At 44.7% G+C, this 22,474-nt stretch overlaps 1 protein-coding gene across 16 annotated transcripts in view; it reads left to right on the top strand.

Annotated features, from left to right (window-relative positions):
• Window positions 1-1,691: 1,691 nt before the first annotated feature.
• scrib (scribble planar cell polarity protein) overlaps window positions 1,692-22,474 on the top strand; it is a 105,281-nt gene continuing 84,498 nt past the window's right edge. For 9 of the 16 annotated variants that reach the window (XM_046356062.1, XM_046356061.1, XM_046356070.1 and 6 more), the window contains exon 1: window positions 1,695-2,939. In XM_046356062.1, coding sequence (XP_046212018.1) covers window positions 2,781-2,939 — 159 coding nt within the window. In that variant the 5' untranslated portion in view covers window positions 1,695-2,780. Of the gene's footprint in view, window positions 2,940-22,474 lie in introns of all 16 variants that reach the window. The other 7 variants (XM_046356074.1, XM_046356073.1, XM_046356072.1 and 4 more) reach the window with 3 other exon arrangements.

Here is a 22,474-nt window from a genome sequence, read left to right as displayed (position 1 = left end):
CTATAATGGGCTTAATTATACTGTATCTTTGCAAGTGTTGCATGAAAATATGTTGGTCATTGTAAAAATGTTGATTCTGAAAACGTACCTATGTTTGCCCTGTACAACCGCTGGTTGCTGAAATTCATACTTTCAATCAAAACATTGATCGAAAACAGACTTTCCTAATTTGTGTTGCTCAACTCCGCACAAGTGTGCTTCTGCCAATTGAATCTGTTTGTAATATGTCAAGGCCGCTACTTCTCCAGATGAGCAACACAAATTAGGAAAAAGTTTGTTGTACTCTATACTGAACACATATAAATGCAACATGTAACAATTTCAATGATTTTATTCAGTTACAGTTCATAAGGAAATCAGTCAATTTAAACAAATTCATTAGGCCCGAATCTATGGCTTTCACATGACTGGGCAGGGGTGCAGCCATGGGTGGGCCTTGGGAGGGCATAGGCCCACCCACTGGGGAACCGGGCCCAGCCAATCAGAATGAGTTTTTCCCCACAAAAGGACTTTATTACAGACAGAAAAACTTCTGTTTTATCGGCTGTCCCGGTCGCTGGTCTCAGAAGATCCCGCAGGTGAAGAAGCTGGATGTGGAGGTCCTGCAAATTTTAGAGTGGCCTTTGTCACCAAGCACAAGGTACACCTGTGTAATGATCATGCTGTTTTATCAGCTTCTTGATATGCCACAGCTGTCAGGGTTATCTTGGCAAAGGAGAAATGGCCACAAACAGGAATGCAAACACATTTGTGCACAAAATTTGAGAGCAATACGTTTTTTATGCATATGGAACATTTCTGTGATCTTTTATTTCACCTTGTAAAGCATGGGACCAACACTTTACATAGTGTTTATATATATTTTTCAGTATATACAAGTATGAATTGTATCACCCTGCTGAAGGACCGTAGTTGTACAAGAAAAACATGGGTACAGGTAAGCATTTTCAGATTTGACATTTTTACAAGTATCGACTGATGGGGTTTCAATGTTACTAGCAAATCGTGCGAACAGTTATCAATACTCAACTCTACCTCCATATAAGATAACCGAGTTGAGTGTTCCTCAGCAAGCATGAATGAGGTTACATGTCTACCTGTCAGCGGGCGCACTCTTGACAATCTACGACAGGCCTACGCATTTGCTGAATTCGGCTGAGTTTAAGTCTACTTTGCTTTCATTACCGCTAGATGGGGGAATTTGATAATCAACCAAAGCAGAGCGGTTTCGCGACGAACCTAAAGGCAACCATCTTCTAAAAGGCACATTCAATACCTCCTAGCCCCTTGGGGTCGCTATTACCTATGTGCAGTTTTGGGTGCTTGCTGAGAGAGGAAGAAGGAATGAATGGATGCACTTGATTTTTATTTTCCTGTATATGTGTGTTCGCACTGGCCGGCGTATGCAGTCATACCCGTGTGGAGGGCGGTAGTTGTCCTACAAAAAAACAATAATCTACAATTATAAAAAATAGTGCAATATTATGTGTAGTTGGATGTCTATTACTATGAAGTAAATGTTGAGTATGCACTTGGTAGACATGTGTGCGCCATGAGATGAGCGGCGTAGAAAATGCGTCTTTGCACCTTTGGGAGGTGTCAGTTGAAGGGGGGTGTAAAATCGTGCACACCCAGCCACAACAACAATGAGGAGGAGCCACTGGGCGGAGCTTGAAGGTCGTGGTTAGCACTCCCCACCACATTTTTACAACAGCACCACACACCCGGCCGGAGAGTGAGGAAACTCCCCAGCGGAGTATTTAACTACAGAGGTTTCCTTCAGACCGGTATTTGGTCAAATAGCTTATGTTTGTTCGCTAAATGAAGACCGAGACAAAAGCCCGAAGACCCACACAGGTTGCCCGCATCCCCCCAGACTCCTGCGTGGCCCTCCAGACGAGCGCAGGTTGCCACAAAGCGGCGGTACCTCCGGTTTAGTGAACATAATCCTGTTGCTGATATTGTGGTTTCAACATTTTGTTGGTTTAAACGCTTCATATGACTTCTGGTTGTAATTTTCAGTGCAAATAGTTAGTGAAAGACTGCCAATTGTCGGTTTTGAATTCCTAAGGTCGTTTATATTGCAGTTTGTTTCCGTAGCCTAAAGAGGCACGAGAGATCACAAAGGTGGCTAATGTTAGCGACTAGCTCGCGACACAAACGAGTTCCATCTCCGTACGTACCTTCGGGAGGTCGTTCGGTGTGCTTACACGGGACTACTCGCATTAAGCAGCAGAACACACATTCGTAACGGGGAACCAATTACTATTTGCCTAGTTAGTTGGCGATCTCTGGACAGGCCAGCTTCCTTGTATCAAATAACAAATGGGCTAGTGTTAGCTAACGCTGACTGGGCTGCTTTAATATTGTCGCACAAGTAAGGAAATTAAAACGTTCATTTAATTTAGTAGTTTGTTCTTTTAGATTATCAGTATGATGGCATTTTAATGAAAATTGACTAAGTTAACAATCAAGGAAGATAACTTTAGCTATTATTTGTATGTATCAATAACATTTTAGTTTGATTTGAGTCGCTGAGAGCCAACGAAAAGGACTGGAGTTGGGATATCAATTGACGATCGGAATTAATTCTGTCCCTGGTTTTAACCGGATTTTTGGCCTCTGGATCGACGTGGGAGCAGCGGGATTTCGACGTCCACTCTTATCTGTCACTGTCGATATTTTTTCCTTTCCCTCCTCCCCCACAACCGTTCCCCGTTTCTCTCTCCGATGCGGATTGTTGAGTAGCACCGGCAACCAAATCAATACGGCAGCCGGACATGCTGAAGTGTATCCCTTTGTGGCGCTGTAACCGCCACGTCGAGTCGGTGGACAAGCGACATTGCAATTTGCAAAATGTCCCTGACGAGATATTCCGCTACAGCCGCAGTCTGGAAGAGCTTCTCCTCGACGCCAACCAACTCAGAGATTTACCCAAGGTAAGCAACCAGTGGTTATAATTAAGCACATATTGTGGCCTATATTGACCGCCACAAATCATTATCATGCGCGGTCAAATCAAGGCATGCAACCATGAGAAACTCCCAAGGGACAGGTGGCTGATGTTTTGATTGTCTGCCTGTCACGCATCTGTGAACATGTGTCAACTTCATCAGTATTTAATCAATTGAGCATAGTAACTAACTAATGCAGGAAGAACATTGTTTATTTGGAAATTGGTTTAAAATGTCATTCATTCATATTCCAAACACTGTCATTGGTGAATGTTGTAGATACTTCAATATTCTGGGGGGTTACGACTGTGTACACAAAGGTATGATGTTACCTGTATGTCCTATTCTTGCATTGGATAACCATTGACAATAGGAATCAAAGCAACTGGGATAGGAGGCTGCCTGCTCAGATTAACATTGACAGCAGAGAGTAGGAATCAGAGGTGAAACGGGCCTCTTTCTGCCTTTGGATGCTTGCAGTTGGAGTCACAGGCAGAGGAGGTTCATGCTGCAGTGGAGTGGGCGTGCTGCATGATATCAAATGTGTAGACGGACTCAGCAGATGAAAGGAGCTTGCTGGCACCTCACTATGTTGCCTGCAATAACTGCATGGTCCAGTGGGATTGGAAACGGTCAGTGCTATCCGGAATCATTGGGATGTCCTTCCCATATCCCTAACCATCTTACATTTCAACTTCAATGGGGTCGGGACGTCCTAAGGAATCCGGTTAGCATGGACCGATTGGTAACAGAGGGAGGAGGCGTTTGTGGAATGAGTCTCCCTCCTTCGCCCACACTCCTCCTACATGAAAAATCACCAAGGCTTTGCTTGCATGTCCCTTGTTTATTTTAGGGGAGCTGGATGGTTATCTGGCCATGCAACATACTCATTTACACCAGAGCACTGGGGCGGAACAAATTGCCTGACTCGCGTCTCAATTTGCAGCTGTGTTCATTGTCCTGCTCCAGTATAGGGGAATGGCTGTGGGAGATGATGGTGCTCTAGACTTAATAATAATTCATACTAATTATAATACATTTAAGTTGTAAAGCGCATTTATCAGACCCAAGTCACACCAAAAAAAGAAATGCAATCCAGAACACTAGACGACAATCAAAGCTATATACAGATGTCGCCAGATCCAGAGGACATGAGAACAGAGTGAGCTTTTCTGAACAGCATGGTCTTGAGCTGGAGGACAGGCTCTGCTGCCCTAATAGTGTCTGGAACACAGGAGGTTGGTGGCACCTTAATTGGGGAGGACAGGCATGTGGTAATGGCTGTAGCGGAATAGGTGGAAGTGTATCAACATCAAACACATGGCTCCCATGTGTTTGATGCCATTCCGTTTACTTTGTTCCAGCCATTATTATGAGCCCCCCCCAGCAGCCTCCACTGGTCTGGAAGTGCGTTCTGGAGTCCTGCAACTGAAAGCCCTGTCACCCATAGTTTTTAGTGTGCTGTGGGGCTGGTGAAGTGAGACAGACCTGGACGAGGGAGTGAGATGTGCTGCTGCCATGGGGATAACAACTGCCCCCTCTCATTGAAACTACAGAAATTCAAGGCCAACTGTGGTACTGCAGGCATTGTTTGTAGAAAACAGGATCCCCCATTATAGTGAATGGGGAAATGTCAATCTTTGCTTCTAATACACCAGATGCATGTCCTTGAACCAATTTATTTTAAAATCGCACACAGAAGTTCTAAGGATAATTTAGTTGCTAATAGCAGCTTGCAGGACCCCGGTCGGCCTTCAACTTGAGTTACTCCATGCGAGGGGGTTCACTGAGAGCTTGCAATGTCACTCGCTGGAGTCGCTCAAACTTCACATGTTATGTCTCCATGAGACGCCTTCTTAATAGACTTAATTTTGCTTCAATGCACTATTGAGTCTTCACAGGAATGAATTGTATCTTGTGATCGACAGCTTTGACCATTCTTTTTAGTCATTGGCTTCTGCTCAGAAGTTCTGAGCCAGGTTCTCAGACATGGCTAATGTAGTAGTAGTGGTGGTGAGGAGAGTAGCAAGTTGCACAGGCACCAGTAGTGTCTGTCCACAATCCCAGGTGATAAGGAGCTACAGTTAGACAACAGAAGTATGCAAAATCCCTAGCAAGAGTTTGAGCACCATTGTAAGTAGTTACTTGTAAACAGTCAGTTTAGGGCTAAGTTGTAGACCATTCTGTTGAGCCCACTTGAGTCGTGCTCTGAGTCCCAGACCATTCTGTTCAGCTATGATTTTACTGGATTGTGCTTACAATCTGGTTTGTCACTCTAGACCTCAGTCTTCGTGTCTCTCACGCTTTGTCTTTTAGTTTGTACCCAGATGTAACGTTGACGAGAGGGCGCGTGTTTGGTTGTTTGTGCCGACTTCACCAAGGGACAACTGTTACTAAACATGCGGTTATGCTCATTGGAGGAGGGACTAAGATGGATAAGGAGGGAGTGGTTTAGGGGAGCAGCTCAGTACAGCTCTAAAACAAACAAAAGCGCACACACAGACATCCAGTTGTTTAATATTTAATCTAGCTGCTCTAGTTAGGCTAGATGCAGACTGGGGTTTCCTGACACAGATCGAAGCTGCTGTACCCACGGGTGCATTGCCTGGCCTGCTTGACTCAGCCCAGCCGCTGTGAGCCTGGTGGTGCAGGGTGCCGTGAGGCTGGCAGAAGGCATACAATCCGGGCTGCTAACGCACACCGATAGACCCCTGTTCACAGCGCTGGCTTAAGCCGAGAGACAAATATGGTGTGACAGTGCAGCTCTAGCGCATGTCTGTGGCCGTGTTGCGTGCAGACACAAAGCATATGTTCCCTTTGCCTGCAGTCCTAGGAGGGCTTCGGAGAGAGGGGGCCATCAAAGGTCCATGCAGGGTCATGGATGTGGCGAAAACCCAGCAATAAAAGAACTCTCTAATATAAAATGATCGCCTGTTCTCCTTTGGGCTTTCCTTGTCCTGCGACAACAGCTGTTTATGGCATTTCTAGCTCTACGATGCATTTTTTTGTTGTTGTTGTCAACAAATGGACAGTAGGACTGGCCCTTCTGGGGCATATTTTGCCCATGGTGCTTGGTGTGCTTGTTATTCAGAAGTCCCAAAAATAACAATCAGGGCATATCCGCATCTAGTAACTTATTTTAGGCTTAATCAGGAAACGTCCCCTCTGTGGTTTATTCCCTTCCAAAAAGGTCTTTATTAATTGGTCCATTTCCTGGTGAACAAGCAAACCATTAGGCAACAGCAGTTCTAATGGTTTCCATGTTATGGTTTCTAATGGTGAAAGTGCCGAACACACGATATGGTGTTTTACAAAGTTAATGGTGTTGGGTTCAATGGTAACTACATATAGAGATGTTTTCTAATCGTTTTATGGAAAAATTCACTAGCCCAATTCTCCATCTCAGTTTTGGGCTTCTAGGAATAGTTTTCATTTGAGAATTACACCATATGGATGGCCCTCACAGTTGTCATTTGTTTGACTATTCCGTGTGAGTTGGGCTAAAGCGGTAGGTTGCTAAGAGGGCAAACTGAATTGCGTTCATTGAGGACTGGCTTAACTTGTGAGAATGACAGCATCATTTATTTTTAATCATGAGTAGAAGTAATTTGTTTTCTACCCAAAGATAATGTTGTGTTCCATTTTATAAAAGCTTGTGGAAGTAGCAATACTATAGATATAGAGAACTGATACTGTATGCTGGTTGTATATTGTGTACTGCAGCGGGATTTATTTTTTAACCTTTTCTTGGATTCCTCTTGCCTTTACTCAACGGTCGGAATACGTTTTGATCGGATGATCGGATGTAGGGTGCTATATTTATTTAATATTATGTCAAGCCTATAAATTAAAGGGACAATTTGGATCAAATTATTTTATATAGCCCTTCTTACATCAGCTGATATCTCAAAGTGGGGCGGCAGGGTAAGCCTAGTGGTTAGAGCGTTGGACGAGTAACCGAAAGGTTGCAAGTTCGAATCCCTGAGCTGACAAGGTACAAATCTGTCGTTCTGCCCCTGAACAGGCAGTTAACCCACTGTTCCTAGGCCGTCATTGAAAATAAGAATTTGTTCTTTACTGACTTGCCTAGTAAAATTAAAATTAAAAAGTGCTGTACAGAAACCCAGCCTAAAATGGATGCAGTCAATTAGCTTAATTTTTCAGATCAAATTCAATTTCAGACAAATCATTTTATAGAAACAGATAAGATTAGCATTCCTAACTACAGAAATGATTTCGGAACAATCTGAGATGGTGGGTGTCATGGCTTGCTGAAATGGGGCTCCCGAGTGGCGCAGCGGTCTAAGGCACTGCATCTCAGTGCTAGAGGCGTCACTACAGACTCTGGTTCGATTCCAGGCTGTATCTCAACCGACCGTGACTGGGAGTTCCGTAGGGCGGCGTGCACAATATGCCCAGCGTTGTCTGGGTTAGGGTTTGGCCGGGTTGGGCAGTCGTTGTAAATAAGAACTTGTTCTTAACGTACTTGCCTAGTTAGGGGTTCAATGCCGACTCTTCTCCGTCTAATGCGCCACCACGTGTGCCAGATGTCATTTGAAATAATAGTGTCTCACCACCTTCACAAGGTTTCACTGTGGAGAGCAGTGGGCTGCAGGGTGGCCTAAGGCCATCACCACTACACGGGCCCAATATCTGTACTGAAGTCTGCTTGAGCAATGCTCAATTAAAAGGCCAATTTGGATCACATTTATTTATTATAGCCCTTCTTACATCAGCTGATATCTCAAAGTGCTGTACAGAAACCCAGCCTAAAATGGATGCAGTCAATTAGCTTAATTTTTCAGATCAAATTCATACATGCAGTCAAGAAGGTAAATTTGATGTATGCGATGAAGGCAAATACTATAATGGGGGTTGGGCTGGGGGGGATGTAGAGGGGATAGATTTGCTTTACAGGCTTTGGGGAGGAGGGATTTAAGTGTGAACAGATGGAGTGTCAGATGCTCTGACAGGGTCTTAGGTTCACTGCGGGTTACTTGAGCTCCACCTGGCGACCCTGGCTTGTGTGCTGTATTGCCTTTATCCGGTTAGTCTTGCATGGTAAAAAAAGTACATACAAATGTTTTATTGTCCCATACATCAGATACGTGCTGTGAAATGTGTTGGTTTACATGGTCAGCAATAGTAGCACGACGCACCTGGAGCAAATAAGGCTTAAGGACTTTGGCCAAGGGTACGTCGACAGATTTGTCACTGTCTGCTTGGGTATTCAACTTTTCTGTTGTTGGCTGTGGGACTCATTTTGTCGACTGGCTCTGGTCCAGGGTGTTTTTCCTTAAGTTTGTTTCCTTTAGAAATATTGAGCGTTGTATTGCACTAGAAGAACGAAATTGCATGCTTGGGACAAGTTGTGCAACCCTATCAGCTAAAACAGAACCGGCTGGCCAAAAAAATAAGCTTTCCTCCATTGAACCCTATTTGTGTACTTCTATACAGAACCCAAAAGGACCCTTGGAGAGAGCAAGCGGGCAGGAATTTCCCCTCAACGCCCATATGTTCTGAGCTCTTAACATCAAGCTCTGTTTTCTCATAACCCAATGCCTAATCCTCGCTATTCCTTAATGCGTCTTTTGTGTTGCTGCTAAGTAGGTTTCCTCTAGTTTTCACAAATGCCACTGCCTCGTAATGCCAGTGAAAAAAACACGGAAGAGTGCCAGAACGGACTAATTTCAATCTCCATCAAGTGTCTCTGAGAAGCAGAGGGCTACGTCATTGTCTCCTAGATCTGTAAATGACTAGAGATGGATCGCTCATGGATCAAGGTCCTTGTTGGGAAAAGCTTTATCTGCGGTTCCCTCTTGTGCCATCGAGGCATTTCGTGACTGCGCCTGCGCAGGCACTTGTGAGGAAATGGATGTGGGTGATCCCCAGCCCGCTCTGCAGGATCAAGTTGAGAAGACCGGTGGAAGTATCTTTTAACATTCTTGAAGTCTTGTGACAGGTTACATAGTAGCCCATTCAGGCTCTCCTGACACCCTCTACCTAGCCACTCATATCCAATATCACAGCCTTTTGTCCCAGCACTCTATGTTCTGTCCTGCCCTTGGCTTTGCATTTACACTCAACACACCAGTCAGAAACAGATTTGCACAAATCGAAGGTTGGCCGCAGAACAGGGCATGCCTTCAGTAAAGCACATGAGGACAGTGTTTTTTTTGTCTTTTTTTATGAAGAAAGCATCTCCCAATAACCTTGATAAACTTGTCAGTAACTTGGCCCAGTGGCCCCTGTCAGAATTTACAGCTACACATGCAGCTGCACTTTCTTAGTTCCCTGCGTTTCTGCTTTGAAACTGACATGCATTTATCAGAATGCAATCGGCGCAGCAGGCTTGCTGGTGCCACATTGCGGCTAGAATATATCTGCTTGGTTTTCCATTGGTCTCCCATTGTCCTGTATGTAATGACTGGTTAAAATGCATGGTGGGTGTGGTGGATGGTGTCTGCAGAACAGGTTTGAAGAACGTCTCTCCCTGTGTTATTACTGTTTTTGGATCAGTTACGCTCGGTACCCTGCTAGTAAACAAACGCGTAAAAACCAACTGCAGGTAGAGATCTAATGAAGTGGCTACAGTGTAAGCTAAATCTGCGTTATCAACAAAAGTGTCACTCACATCTAGGCCTGGCACACTTACTGTGTAACCATGTAACCGACGGTTATGGATGGAACACTCATGGCCATGAAAATAAAAGAACCGCCATAAGCGTTTAAAAACAGTTTTATTTTTTAAATAAACGAACAGTTTGTTTGAAGACTGAATGGCCGTGCGGTTGAGTGCTTTTCTGCGGTTAACATGGGTTCCTAACAATGGGATGGCAACCATTTCAATGATTTTACTGCGTTACAGTTCATATAAGGAAATCAGTATTTTGGAAATAATTCATTCGGCCCCAATCTATGGATTTTACATGACTGGGCAGGGGTGCTGCTGTGTGTGTCCATGGGAAGGCATAGGCCCGCCCACTTGGGAGCCAGGTACACCGCCTTGGGAGCCAGGTACACCGCCTTGGGAGCCAGGTACACCGCCTTGGGAGCCAGGTACACCGCCTTGGGAGCCAGGTACACCGCCTTGGGAGCCAGGTACACCGCCTTGGGAGCCAGGTACACCGCCTAGCCAGGTACGCCTTGGGAGCCAGGTACACCGCCTTGGGAGCCAGGTACACCGCCTTGGGAGCCAGGTACACCGCCTTGGGAGCCAGGTACACCGCCTTGGGAGCCAGGTACACCGCCTTGGGAGCCAGGTACACCGCCTTGGGAGCCAGGTACACCGCCTTGGGAGCCAGGTACACCGCCTTGGGAGCCAGGTACACCGCCTTGGGAGCCAGGTACACCGCCTTGGGAGCCAGGTACACCGCCTTGGGAGCCAGGTACACCGCCTTGGGAGCCAGGTACACCGCCTTGGGAGCCAGGTACACCGCCTTGGGAGCCAGGTACACCGCCTTGGGAGCCAGGTACACCGCCTTGGGAGCCAGGCCCAGGCAATCAAAAGGGATTTATTACAGACAGAAATAGTCCTCAGCACCCCCCACCCTCCCCCTCAGGCGATCCCGCAGGTGAAGAAGCCTGGATGTGGACGTCCGCTGGCGTGGTTACGCGTGGTCTTCTGTAGGGGACCAAACCTACTCTCATTCTCAGTGTGGTTTCATGTCTTTAGGATAAATCTAAACTGTGGGTTGTTTTGAGGACATTTTGCAGGTGTGTGTGGAAATGCTGAGCTAAAAATCATGTTTTGACACATTTATCCTGCTTAAAGGGGATTAGTGCAGAACAGTAACCAGTTGGCCTACATTTATTAGGGAGGGAGGTAAGTAGGCAACTTTAGCAAGGTGATACATCATGGTGTAATGTAGGCTGTTGCCTGACCTTAAGCTGTCCCTCAACTAGACCAAATCTAAAGATTTGAAGACCAAAGTATTTGATTTGAACAGTCTAGAGCAGGTTTTGCCAAACTAGGGTACGCACAATACCGTCGGGGGTACGCCAAATAAAAATCTGAATTCACATTTTCAAACAGTCCAATTATATTTTCCAACGGTGCTATACATTTGGGTGAGTTTTTAAAAATGTTTCTCTCCTAAGTGTCCTTGTTTCACTGCCAATTGTGAATCTGATGCAGCCGAAGAGCTACTGCCCCCTTACCCGGGAAAGCACTGAACAACAGAGGGACTTTGGACCATGAAGAGGCGCAAATATGAGAACTACATTGATTTGGGGTTCACTTATATTGGGGGTAGTGCCTGTCCTCAGCCACAGCGTGTGTATGTCCAGAACCTGTATATGTTCACTCGAGTGCAGGCATTTAGAAACAAAACATGCCAATTTGAAAAATAAGCTGCAGTAGTTTTTAAAGAGAGAATTAAGACTACTTTCGGGTAGTAAGACATGTATAAAAGCAACAGATGCCATTAAGAAGTCGTGGCTAGAAGCGTCTTATATGGTGAGCCCCATACTATTGTGGAGGACTGAATTCTTCCATCTGCCAAGGATATGGCTGGGGGGGCAAAATAAACATACAGACAATGCCGTCATCAAACAACTCTGTTTCACGACGCATGTCACTGATGCGTCGTAAACTCTGGGTGCAGATACTGGAGATGTTTTGAAACAATTACTGATTCGCATACAAGCCAGTTAATTCTGTGTTACAGCTGTATGAGTCAATAGACTTGGTGGGCCTGGCTCCTGGTATATGTCCGTTACGTTTATGTGGGGTCAATTTAAGGAAGACATCTTCTTCTGCAAACCAGGACAACCAGGAGAGGATCTTTTTAAAGTACTGGACAGCATTGTGACGTCAAATGGACTTTGATGGTCAAGATGTGTTGGTATCTGTACTGATGGCGCAAAAGCCATGGCAAGGAGACATAGTGGAGTGGTAACGCGCATGCAAACAGTTGCTCCCGACGCCACTTGGGTACACTGCAGCATCCACCGAGAGGCTCTTGCTTCCAAGGGAATGCCTGACAGCTTGAAATACGTTTTGGGCGCTACCGGGAAAATTGTTAAATTTGTTAAAGAAATACCCCTGAACTCTTGTGTTTTTTATGCACTATGAAATGTTATGGGCAGTGACCATGTAACGCTTTTACAACATACAGAAGTGCGATGGTTATCAAGTGGCGAAGTATTGACAAGTTTTTTTTAAATTGAGAGATGAGCTTAGTTTTCTTTACTGACCATATTTTTCACTTGTCTGACTGATTGCATGATGAGTTTCTCACACAACTGGCCTAACTGGGTGATGTTTTTTCACGCCTGAATGATCTGAATCTACATTTACATTTACATTTAAGTCATTTAGCAGACGCTCTTATCCAGAGCGACTTGAATCTAGGATTACAGGGACTCTAACTATATTCAATGTGCTGGACAAAATTGAGGCTATGATTAAGAAGTTAGAGCTCTTCTCTGTCTGAATTAACAAGGACAACACAGTTCTTTCCATTGTATTTTTTGTTGTTGTGTGTGTGCTAATGAACACAAGCTTACATTTGACAATGTCAAATGTGAAATAGCGAAGCACCTCAGTGAGCTGGGTGCGCAATTACGCAGGTACTTTCCCAAAACGGACGACACAAACAACTGTATTAGTTATCCCTTTCATGCCCTGCCTCCAGTCCACTTACCAATATCTGAACAAGAGATCCTCATTGAAATTGCAGCAAGCGGTTCTGTGAAAATTGAATATAATCAGAAGCCACTACAAGATTTTCTGGATAGGGCTGCGCTCAGTTTCTTACCTTGGCAAATCTCGCTGTTAAGACACTGATGCCCTTTGCAATCACGTACCTATGTGAGAGTGGATTCTCGGCCTTCACTAGCATGAATCTAAATACAGGCACAGACTGCGTGGGGAAAATGATTTAAGACTGAGACTTTCTCCAGTACAACCCAACATTGTAGAGTTATGTGCATCCTACCAAGCACACCCTTCTCATTAATCTGTGGGGAAGTTATTCACGATTTTTGATGAACTAATAACGTTTTATATGTACCTGGCTAAACTAAATGGCAAAATAATTGATTATATTACATTTACATTTAAGTCATTTTATATTATTTGTGCTAAGTTCTTCACCCGGCCGTGAAAACGTTCCCCCAACTTTATCTGCCCTCGTGCACAGGCCAACCAGGCTAATACGCCTGAGTGAGAGTTTCCTCTGGGACCTCCTCTTTAATTCTGTTCACTCTTTTTGAGCACAAATGGACAGATATTGGAGTGTTTATTTTTCTCTCCTGAGTCTCTTGTGTATGTTTGTTCAGCCTTTAGGTCATAATTGTAGTCCAAAGGAAATGGCAATTTGGGACTGTGTTGCTAATACTGAATGCCCTGTAACCACTTCCATTTTTTTGTATTTATTGATATGAATCATTTGTTTTAAGTGGTCTCTCTTTTACAAATCAGCATTGTTTTTTTTTTTTTGGGAGATATGAGATCAAAATAACACATTCACATCCCTGTCCCAATCTTTAATCTAATGCAGGGATTTTTCTTTCATTGTAATCCTTGGTCGGGCTGCCTAAAGTTATTTATTTATTTACCCCCCCCCCCCCCCCTGTTTTAAGTCCACAAATATAATAAATAAAGCCTTTTTTCTTTTTCCACAATTTAAGAGTGTAAACTTAATCCATCCACCTGTGGATGGTGTGGCATATCAAGAAGCTGATTAAAACTGCATGGACATTACACAGGTGTACCTTCTGCTGGGGAAAATGAAAGGTCACTCTAAAATGTGACGGTATGTCATAACACAATGCCACATGTCAACCTTTGAGGGCACGTGCAATTGGCATGCTGACTGCAGGAACGTCCACCAGAGCTGTTACGAGACGTTTTGAATATTACTTTCTCTACCATAAGCCACCAAGTAATTTTAGAGAATTTGGCAGTACGTCCAACCGTCCTCACAACCACAGACTACGTGTAACTACGCCAGCTCAGGACCTCCATCCGGCTTCTTCACCTGCGGGATCGTCTAAGAACAGCCACCCGGACAGCTGATAGAAATACTCCTTAGTTCCGTCTTTTAAACCCTTTTTGTGGGGGAAACTCAATCTGATTGGCTGGGTCTGGGCCACCCATGGCTGCACCCCTCCCAGTCATGTGAAATCCATAGATTAGGGCCTAATGTATTTATTTAAATTGACTGATTTGCTTATATGAACTGTAACTCTGTAAAATGTGTTAATTGTTGCATTTTTATATTTTTGTTCAGTATAGATATAAAGTACACTTCTTGCTTTCCTCCATTGGGTACAGTAGCAATGTGGACTACCCTATAATTAGAAAAGATGGTTGACATTTAAAAAAAAATATTTTGATAACTGACAATCGCCAAAAATAAATGTTAGACCGGGTGAATTGAAAACGCAAAAATCAATTGATTTAGCAGTATTAATTTTGTTGGAGCAAAAAAACAAAACATAATCCATGGCAAAATGCGTAGAATTGCAGGAAACTAGCTTTAAAACAGCATTTTATCTCAGCTCCATGGCAGAATATGTAGAATCGTAGGAAATTAGCTTAAATGCAAATATTTCTCTGGGGGTCTATAAAAAATAAAGCTAAAATGTAGCCAACCCCGCTCATCGCCACGCCCCTGGCACACCTAAGCCCCTTTTTTATCCAGAAAGTAACTTGTAAGGAGGTGTAAAACATCCTGTCAATATTTCAGGAGGAACCTGGCCTACTCCTTGAAAGCACCATATTTAATGGCCCACAGGAGCTCCACTCAAAAATACAAACTCACCACCACCACTTTTAAATGTATTTTTCTCCACAAATGATGCACTAAAGTGTAGCCTAATGTCAGGCCAGTTAAAGGAAGTTGTTCACAGCCAGAATCTAGGACATACACACGGTACGGACCCTGTTTCTGTAAAGTGCTGTACTGCTTTGTATACAGTCTTCCTCTATTCCAGCCATCTCTCTGGGAGGGTAGGGGCCTCCCCTGTGACTCTGCTGGCTGAACTAGGCCAGGACAGGTGATAAATCACACCTGCCACCTGCCTCTGAAAAACCACATTAGTTCCCCCTGCTCTACCTTCTTGTCACGCCACTGTTCTCTGTTTCTCTTGTTCTCTCTCGGCAGGAAGCTGTGGTTCAGTAGCATGGGAAACTACACTAAAGGACACTTCCTCTAGTCTGCATCTCTGATGCAATTTTGTTTTATGGCTCTGTCTGTCGTCAGTGTATGTGCTCAGTCCCACTTTTGAGAAGAGCGTGTTAGGTGAGAGGTAACCAGAAGTGAAGAGCGAGTGGAGAATATTGTTTCGAGGTCTCTGTTAATGCAGAAGCACTATTCATCAGGTTCCTTTGTCGGAGCTGATGACCAGCTGGTCTCACATCCTACTCCCCCCTTCCATTCCCCATCGGAGATGGATTAACAGGAGCCCCCCCCCCCCCCCGAGAGGAGGAAGTGATCCTGGGTGCCTCAGAAGTGAGCATGGTAGGTAGGTGCACTCAGCCCCACTGATCCCCAGTCCCTTAGGGAGGGAAGAGCGCTTCATCTCTGACCACAGAACAGCCAGGCAGGCTGAGCGAGGGTGTCCGGTGGAAAACCATAGAATTATGTTTCTAGGTAGGGAAAAACAGCCAACCAGGGAGACTGTCGTAGAGCTAAGAGCCTTGCAAGCCCTAGGGAGGTACTGCTGCTGGATCAGCAGCCATTCTGTGTGACACACACACGCAAGACTACAGAGAAGGTCATGTCTTGCTTTCTGGTAAACACAGATGACGCCTGATGGTGATGGTCATTGCTCCTATCAGGGTAGTGTCAACCATAAACAGGCTCTTTTGTGTTTCTGAGGTGAGTCTCGCAGCTCTCCCCCTTGCACTCTGCACGCAGCCACCAGCCTCAAAGGTAAACAATGAGCAGAGGCAGCAGAATAATTGAAGCTGCAGTGGTGGGAGGTGGCTCAGATTGTCTGTGTGCAAGGCTGGTGTGCCACACGGCCAATAATTAAGAGGCAGGGACCGGGTGACATGGAGTCATGGCGGCCTCGTAAATGTCACACCATTCTCTCAAGCTCTCTTTCTCTTGCGTTTTGGTATTTAAAGTCTGTCTGGAGCCTCACTGGTCAAGTGCGCTGACCTGCCGATCTTAGAAGGCTGAGAGTCATGTCTTGACAGGATGCTTTCTGACAAAATGCCTCCATCTGCCTGCCTGCCTGCCTTAGGCTTGCAATGTTATAGATTCAATACCAGTCACTGGCATGGTTTTGCTCCACGATTAGACAAACCAAGACATTTAACATACAGTAGACGTATGTGCATTTATTTATTTATTATTTGTTGTAAAAACACGAACACTGAATATTTTCATATTCAATATTTTTTATCCCAACCTAAGAGGTGGTAGAACTCTCTTTGGTATCACCCATCTGATCCTATTTAAAGCCTCAAAAGCAATTCACCTGCTGCTCATGAGCCTCTGAGGTGGAGGTGTTCAAATACTGCCCTGACATTTCTTTGGCTGTTTTGGGACCTTTGATCTCCACCGGCGCTCTGGTTCTGCTGCTGCGTTGCCACGTGACAGTTCCTTAGAGGGCCCTCCATCAGACTACTGATCACCCCCAACCCGCCAGGCAGCGTATTGACCAGGATGGCACCACGAGTACTGACTACAAACAAATGCAAATGCTGACCTTAAAGACTGCCTGCTTCATACACTCATCCAAAGTCTCTGTCTCGCGGAAACCCAACACCACCTCTCCTCTTGTTAGGTGGTGTTCTGTGGCGCTGGATTCTCTGGGTTCCATTTGACTGTACTACCAGCATTCGTGTTCTCGATCTGCACTCTCCTACTTAGTATTTTCAAAACTTTATAGAACCGATGCATCCACTCCATATACAGTGATCTCAGTGTGCTGTAAGCCCCTTCTCCCTGTCAGTCTATGGACTGTTCTCATCACCAGTTCATTAGCCTGGGTAGTTATCCTCCAGTGGCCAACAGTAGAACACTGTGTCTCTACAGTGCAGTGAGCCCAGCGGATACTGAACTCTTTTGCCCAGACTCAGTCCCAGTGTCTTGTTTCCCCTGGGGGGGGGCTTTGTCTGTTGGTCAGTTAGTGTGGAGGTTCTGGGCCCGGCCCGCTGATGTGTTGACGTCTGAGTTTTTCTTGTTGATTCCTTTTTGTTGGGAGTGCCTCGGGCGAGCAGGAAGTGTGAATGAATAATCGAGTGAGCAGTGGAATGCGTTGTTTTTGTTTTGGGGGAGGCGCTCGCTGCTGTGAGTACATCACGCATTCAGGCTGTAGAGACACTGGGCCTTGTTGTGAGCAGAGGGACACACAGGCTCAGAACCCAGCATAGTATGACACACTGACTCATGATAGCTTAGTTTCATCCTGTCTGTTTTTCTTACTCTTTTCTTGGTATCACTCCATCGCGTTTACCTATGTGCTTTCACTCACTCACTGTGACTCGTAGGGCTTCTGATAAGTCTGGGTGGGCCTTGGTGGAGATAAAACTTAACGTTTTAAGTTGGTGGTGACAGCAGTGTTTAGTATGTAGAGGACTCTGTTTACACTACTCAAGTACTCTTTACTCTACTTGCTGTGCCTCCCCAGTTATCTCATTGTCTTTTAAATATTTTATTTTTTGCAGTTCAGATTGTCAGATAGGCACTTGCATAATCCCAGTCTCTCTTCTGTAGAGGCTGTTGTCTGAATTTAAAGGGACGTAGGCCTAGATTAAATAGCGGTCCCCACCAACATTAAAGCAGTAACCGGGTATTTTTGAGTGACAACTAGAACGCACAATGGCAAACTGAGCTGGTAACAACGTGTGTATGTGTCATATAGATTACATGCCGCCATGAATAACAAGTGTCAACTAATGAGATGGGCACACTGGAGCGCACCCATACTTCTAGTGTGTTTGGCTACAGCATTGACAAAAGGAGCCATTGAGTCCCACCAGCGTCTCTTCCCCCGCCCCCAAGCACATCTTTTCATCCTTCAACATAGCAAGAACACTCCAATTGTCTGCTCAATTTTGCACCAAAAGTGTGTTGCTCGGCGCAGTTAACCCTTTGTATATGGTCTGTGTCCCACCATGACACGGTAGTTCCCTCTGGTTCTTAGAAAGTTGTTCGGATAGGGTAGCCAAAGTTATTCTTTAAGTGTTGACAGCTAAGGGCCTATGGCATTGTTTTTTTAGTGTAATGCTGCAGTTATTTGTGTAATGCTGCAGTTATTTGTATGCTTAATGTTATCTAGCATAATACAAAAAGCAACACTTTGTTTAGAAAGGAAAGAGGGATACCTGGTCAGTTGTACAACTGAATGTGTTCAACTGAACTGTCTTCCCGCATTTAGCCCAACCTCTCTGAATGAGGTGTGGGGGCTGCCTTAATCGACATCCATGTCTTCGGCGCCTGGGGAACAGTGGGTTAACTGCCTTGCTCAGGGGCAGACGGATCTTTACCTTGTCAGCTTGGGGAGTCAATGCAGCTAATTTTCGGTTACTGGCCCAACGCTCTAACCACTAGGTTAAGGTAGTGCTTGGAATTGCCATATCGATACGATATGCCGATACGATATGTATTGCAATTTGATACTGTGCTTTTATTGCGACTCAATGATCCAAACACATTGCTCACCATATACAGTTGAGGTCATTAGTTTACACTTAGGTTGGAGTCATTAACTCATTTTTCAACCACTCCACAAATTTCTTAAGAAGCTAGTTTTGGCAAGTCTATTAGGATATCTACTTTGTGCATGACACAAGTAATTCTTCCAACAATTGGTTAGACACATTTCACGATCACAATTCCAGTGGGTCAGAAGTTTACATACATTAAGTTTGACTGCCTTTTAAACAGCCTGAAAAATTCCAGAAAATTGCGCCATGGCTTTAGAAGCTTCTGATAGGCTAATTGACATAATTTGAGTCAATTTGCGGTGTACCTGTGGATGTATTTCGAGGCCTACCTTCAAACTCCGTGCCTCTGCTTGACGACATGGGGAAATCAGCCAAGACCTCAGGGGGAAAAAATTGTAGACCTCCACATGTCTGGTTCATCCTTGGGAGCAATTTCCAAATGTCTGAAGGTACCACGTTCATCTGTAAAAACAATAGTACGCAAGTATAAAGACTGGGGATCACACAACTGTCATACTGCTCAGGAAGGAGATGCATTCTGTCTCCTAGAGATGAATGTTCTTTGGTGCGAAAAGTGCAAATCAATCCCAGAACGGCAGCAAAAGGACCTTGTGAAGATGCTGTAGGAAACGGGTACAAAAGTATCTATATCCACAGTAAAATGAGTCCTATATCAACAACCTGAAAGGCCTCTCAGCAAGGAAGAAGCCACTGCTCCAAAACAGCCATATAAAAGCCAGACTACGGTTAGCAACTGCACATGGGGACAAAGATAATACTTTTTGGAGAAATATCCTCTGGTCTGATGAAACTAAAATAGAACTGTTTGGCCATAATGACCATTCTTATGTTTGGAGGAAAAAGGGGGAGGCTTACAAGCCAAAGACCACCATCCCAACCGTGAAGCACGGGGGTGGCAGAATCATGCTGTGGGGTTGCTTTGCTGCAGGAGGGACTGGTGCACTTCACAACAGATTGCATCATGAGGAAGTAAAATTGCGGACATATTCAGGCAACCTGTCAAGACCTCAGTCAGGAAGTTAAAGCTTGGTTGCAAATAGGTCTTCCAAATGGACAATGACCCCAAGCATACTTCCAAAGTTGTGGCACAATGTCTTAAGGACAACTAAGTCAAGGCATTGGATTGGCCATAAGCCTTGACATCAATCCTATAGAACATTTGTGGGAAGAACTGAAAAAGCGTGTGCGAGCAAGGAGGCCTACAAACCTGTCTCAGTTACACCAGCTCTGTCAGGGGAATGGGCCAAAATTCACCCAACTTATTTTGAGAAGCTTGTGGAAGGCTATCCAAACATTTGACCCAAGTAAAACAATTTAAAGGCCATGCTACCAAATACTAATTGAGTGTATGTAAACTTCTGACCCACTGGGAATGTGATGAAAGAAATAAAAGCTGAAATTAATCGCTCTACTATTATTCTGACATTTCACATTCTTAAAATAAAGTGGTGATCCTAACTGACCTAAGACAGGGAATTTTTACTAGGATTAAATGTAAGGAATTGTGAAACTGGATTTAATTGTATTTGGCTAAGGTGTATGTAAACTTCCGACTTCAACTGTGTCTGCCGCAGAGGGACGAGCGCCATGAGAACCGGTTTTGATCAAGATAGGCTTGGGCGGTACACCGTATTTGGAAATAGCCACGGGATGGTTTTTCAATATACCATCAATACCGTTTATATAGTTCGTTTTTTAATTTTTAAATGTGTATATTAGTAACTACTTTTTAAGTAAATACCTGCAGTGAACTTGTGCAATACGATAAAGATTGTATTCTTAATTTCACCTGTCACAATTTTGCATCATGAAGCTTTGTTTGTTTGCAAGCACACACTGTTGTGCAGCCAGGTGATCTAGTTACAGTATGAAATTCATAATAAAATGTTTGCCAGCTCGATATCTTATAACTAAGTTAACTGTGTAAAATGTGCTTATTCACTGCAGTTGTGCATTTGGTTTGATACTTTAGTAGCTAGTTGACTGTGGTTAGCACCTTCCAAAATAATGTTTTGCTTGCTGACAGCAGAGCATCCCCTCCTGAATCAAGACCCTTGCTGTCAAATTTATTTTGTGTCCAGCAAATTGAGTAGCATGTTTGTTACTTGTACAACTTCATGAGCTGGGATGTCTGTCCTGCCAATACTTTATAGGTCAGACTATAAATTGTTCCCGCCGCGCTCGTCAGCATTTAGTTAGCATTCTCTATGGGATTTTAGATGTACCTGTTAGCATTGCTAACCTACAGATTGCAATGACACCCCTTGTGTTCAGTGCAGCTATTACTGAATATCTTGGTATGGCACAAGGTCGATATGAAGGTATGACATTCTGGATACCGCCCAAGCCTAGTCATGGAAATAAAAGTGCTGAAAACAAAGATGGAGAACAAGCTCTGAAAGAGTTTTCGTTCAGGTACAACCAACTAGCGCAATAATAATATAGCGTCATGGCAAAACGATATGCTCTTCGATAGGGTTTTCTCCAACAACAAGAACAGTTAACTATTGTTTTCTCCCTCTTCTCTGTTTGGGAGGTAGCTTATGCCAGACTTGTGAGTGACCAATTTGAATGTATCTTTCTGAATGTGTGTACTGTGAATAATTAACTCACCGTGGGCCTCTGAGTGCCCTAGCACGTGATGCAAGCGAGGGGAAAGGAAGGCATGACTGGCGCCTCGGCCATCCCCCAACCACACTGATCCTCGCTAGTTGAAATTCCTGGCTGAAGAGGCCACACACAGAGACGCTACGTGCACACACAAACTTAGTAGTTAAACTGCTACTAAGACACGCACCACACACTCAGGTTTACATAGATGCAATGACACATGGACAAACACAGAAAAGGCACACAATCTCACACACATGTTCTGAAAATGTTAATCCGAGGCACATTGTACTTCAACTAATCAAACTTGACTTTAATGGCGGCAGTATTAAAATGAACGTGCTCCAATTCTCTTATTTAAGCCGTCCTCTATACCCCAGCGGGTTTCACACAACCTGAGCCGGGGTAAGGAGCTGGAAGAATGTAGGAGACATTTAGACAGAGCAGTTCAAAGAGCTGCATGGTTTAAAAAGCCCTGTTTAGGTAATGAGATGGTTTTACAGAGAGCCCTGGTCTTATTCAAGTAATCCTGTCCAACATGAAAGACTGCTTAGCCTACACATTATGCTTTTGAAATGATGCAGTAAGGCTGTCAATACTCCAGATATACAGCATGGTGTTTGAATAACATGGACGTTGTTTTACCTGAAATGCATTTTTTTTGCAGATTTTGCTAGTTTATTGTAACGAGGATATTTTCTCATTTCAGAAAAGCACTCGTACATTTGATCTTGTTGCAGGTGTGTGGGAATAATGAGACTATCTGTTTGTAGATTAAATGTTTTCACCACCTAATCTGTGTTTAGAAACCGGTGTATTGTTTGTCCAGACTGCTTCTCTCTCCCTCCAATCTTCCTTGTGAACTCCAGCTGTCAGCCACTGCCCCGGTCCCACCCTGTCACTCCTGGACAGGACAGCTGCTGGAAGCCCCTGACATGGAGCTCTGGCAGCCACTGCCCCGGTCCCACCCTGTCACTCCTGGACAGGACAGCTGCTGGAAGCCCCTGACATGGAGCTCTGGCAGCCACTGCCCCGGTCCCACCCTGTCACTCCTGGACAGGACAGCTGCTGGAAGCCCCTGACATGGAGCTCTGGCAGCCACTGCCCCGGTCCCACCCTGTCACTCCTGGACAGGACAGCTGCTGGAAGCCCCTGACATGGAGCTCTGGCAGCCACTGCCCTGGTCCCACCCTGTCACTCCTGGACAGGACAGCTGCTGGAAGCCCCTGACATGGAGCTCTGGCAGCCACTGCAGTAA

The sequence above is a fragment of the Oncorhynchus gorbuscha genome, linkage group LG07 (genome assembly GCF_021184085.1).
Source record: "Oncorhynchus gorbuscha isolate QuinsamMale2020 ecotype Even-year linkage group LG07, OgorEven_v1.0, whole genome shotgun sequence".
In the NCBI taxonomy this organism is placed as follows: domain Eukaryota; kingdom Metazoa; phylum Chordata; class Actinopteri; order Salmoniformes; family Salmonidae; genus Oncorhynchus; species Oncorhynchus gorbuscha.
The sequence above is the reverse complement of the archived record's forward strand: the minus strand, read 5'-3'. Positions and strand labels throughout refer to the sequence as shown.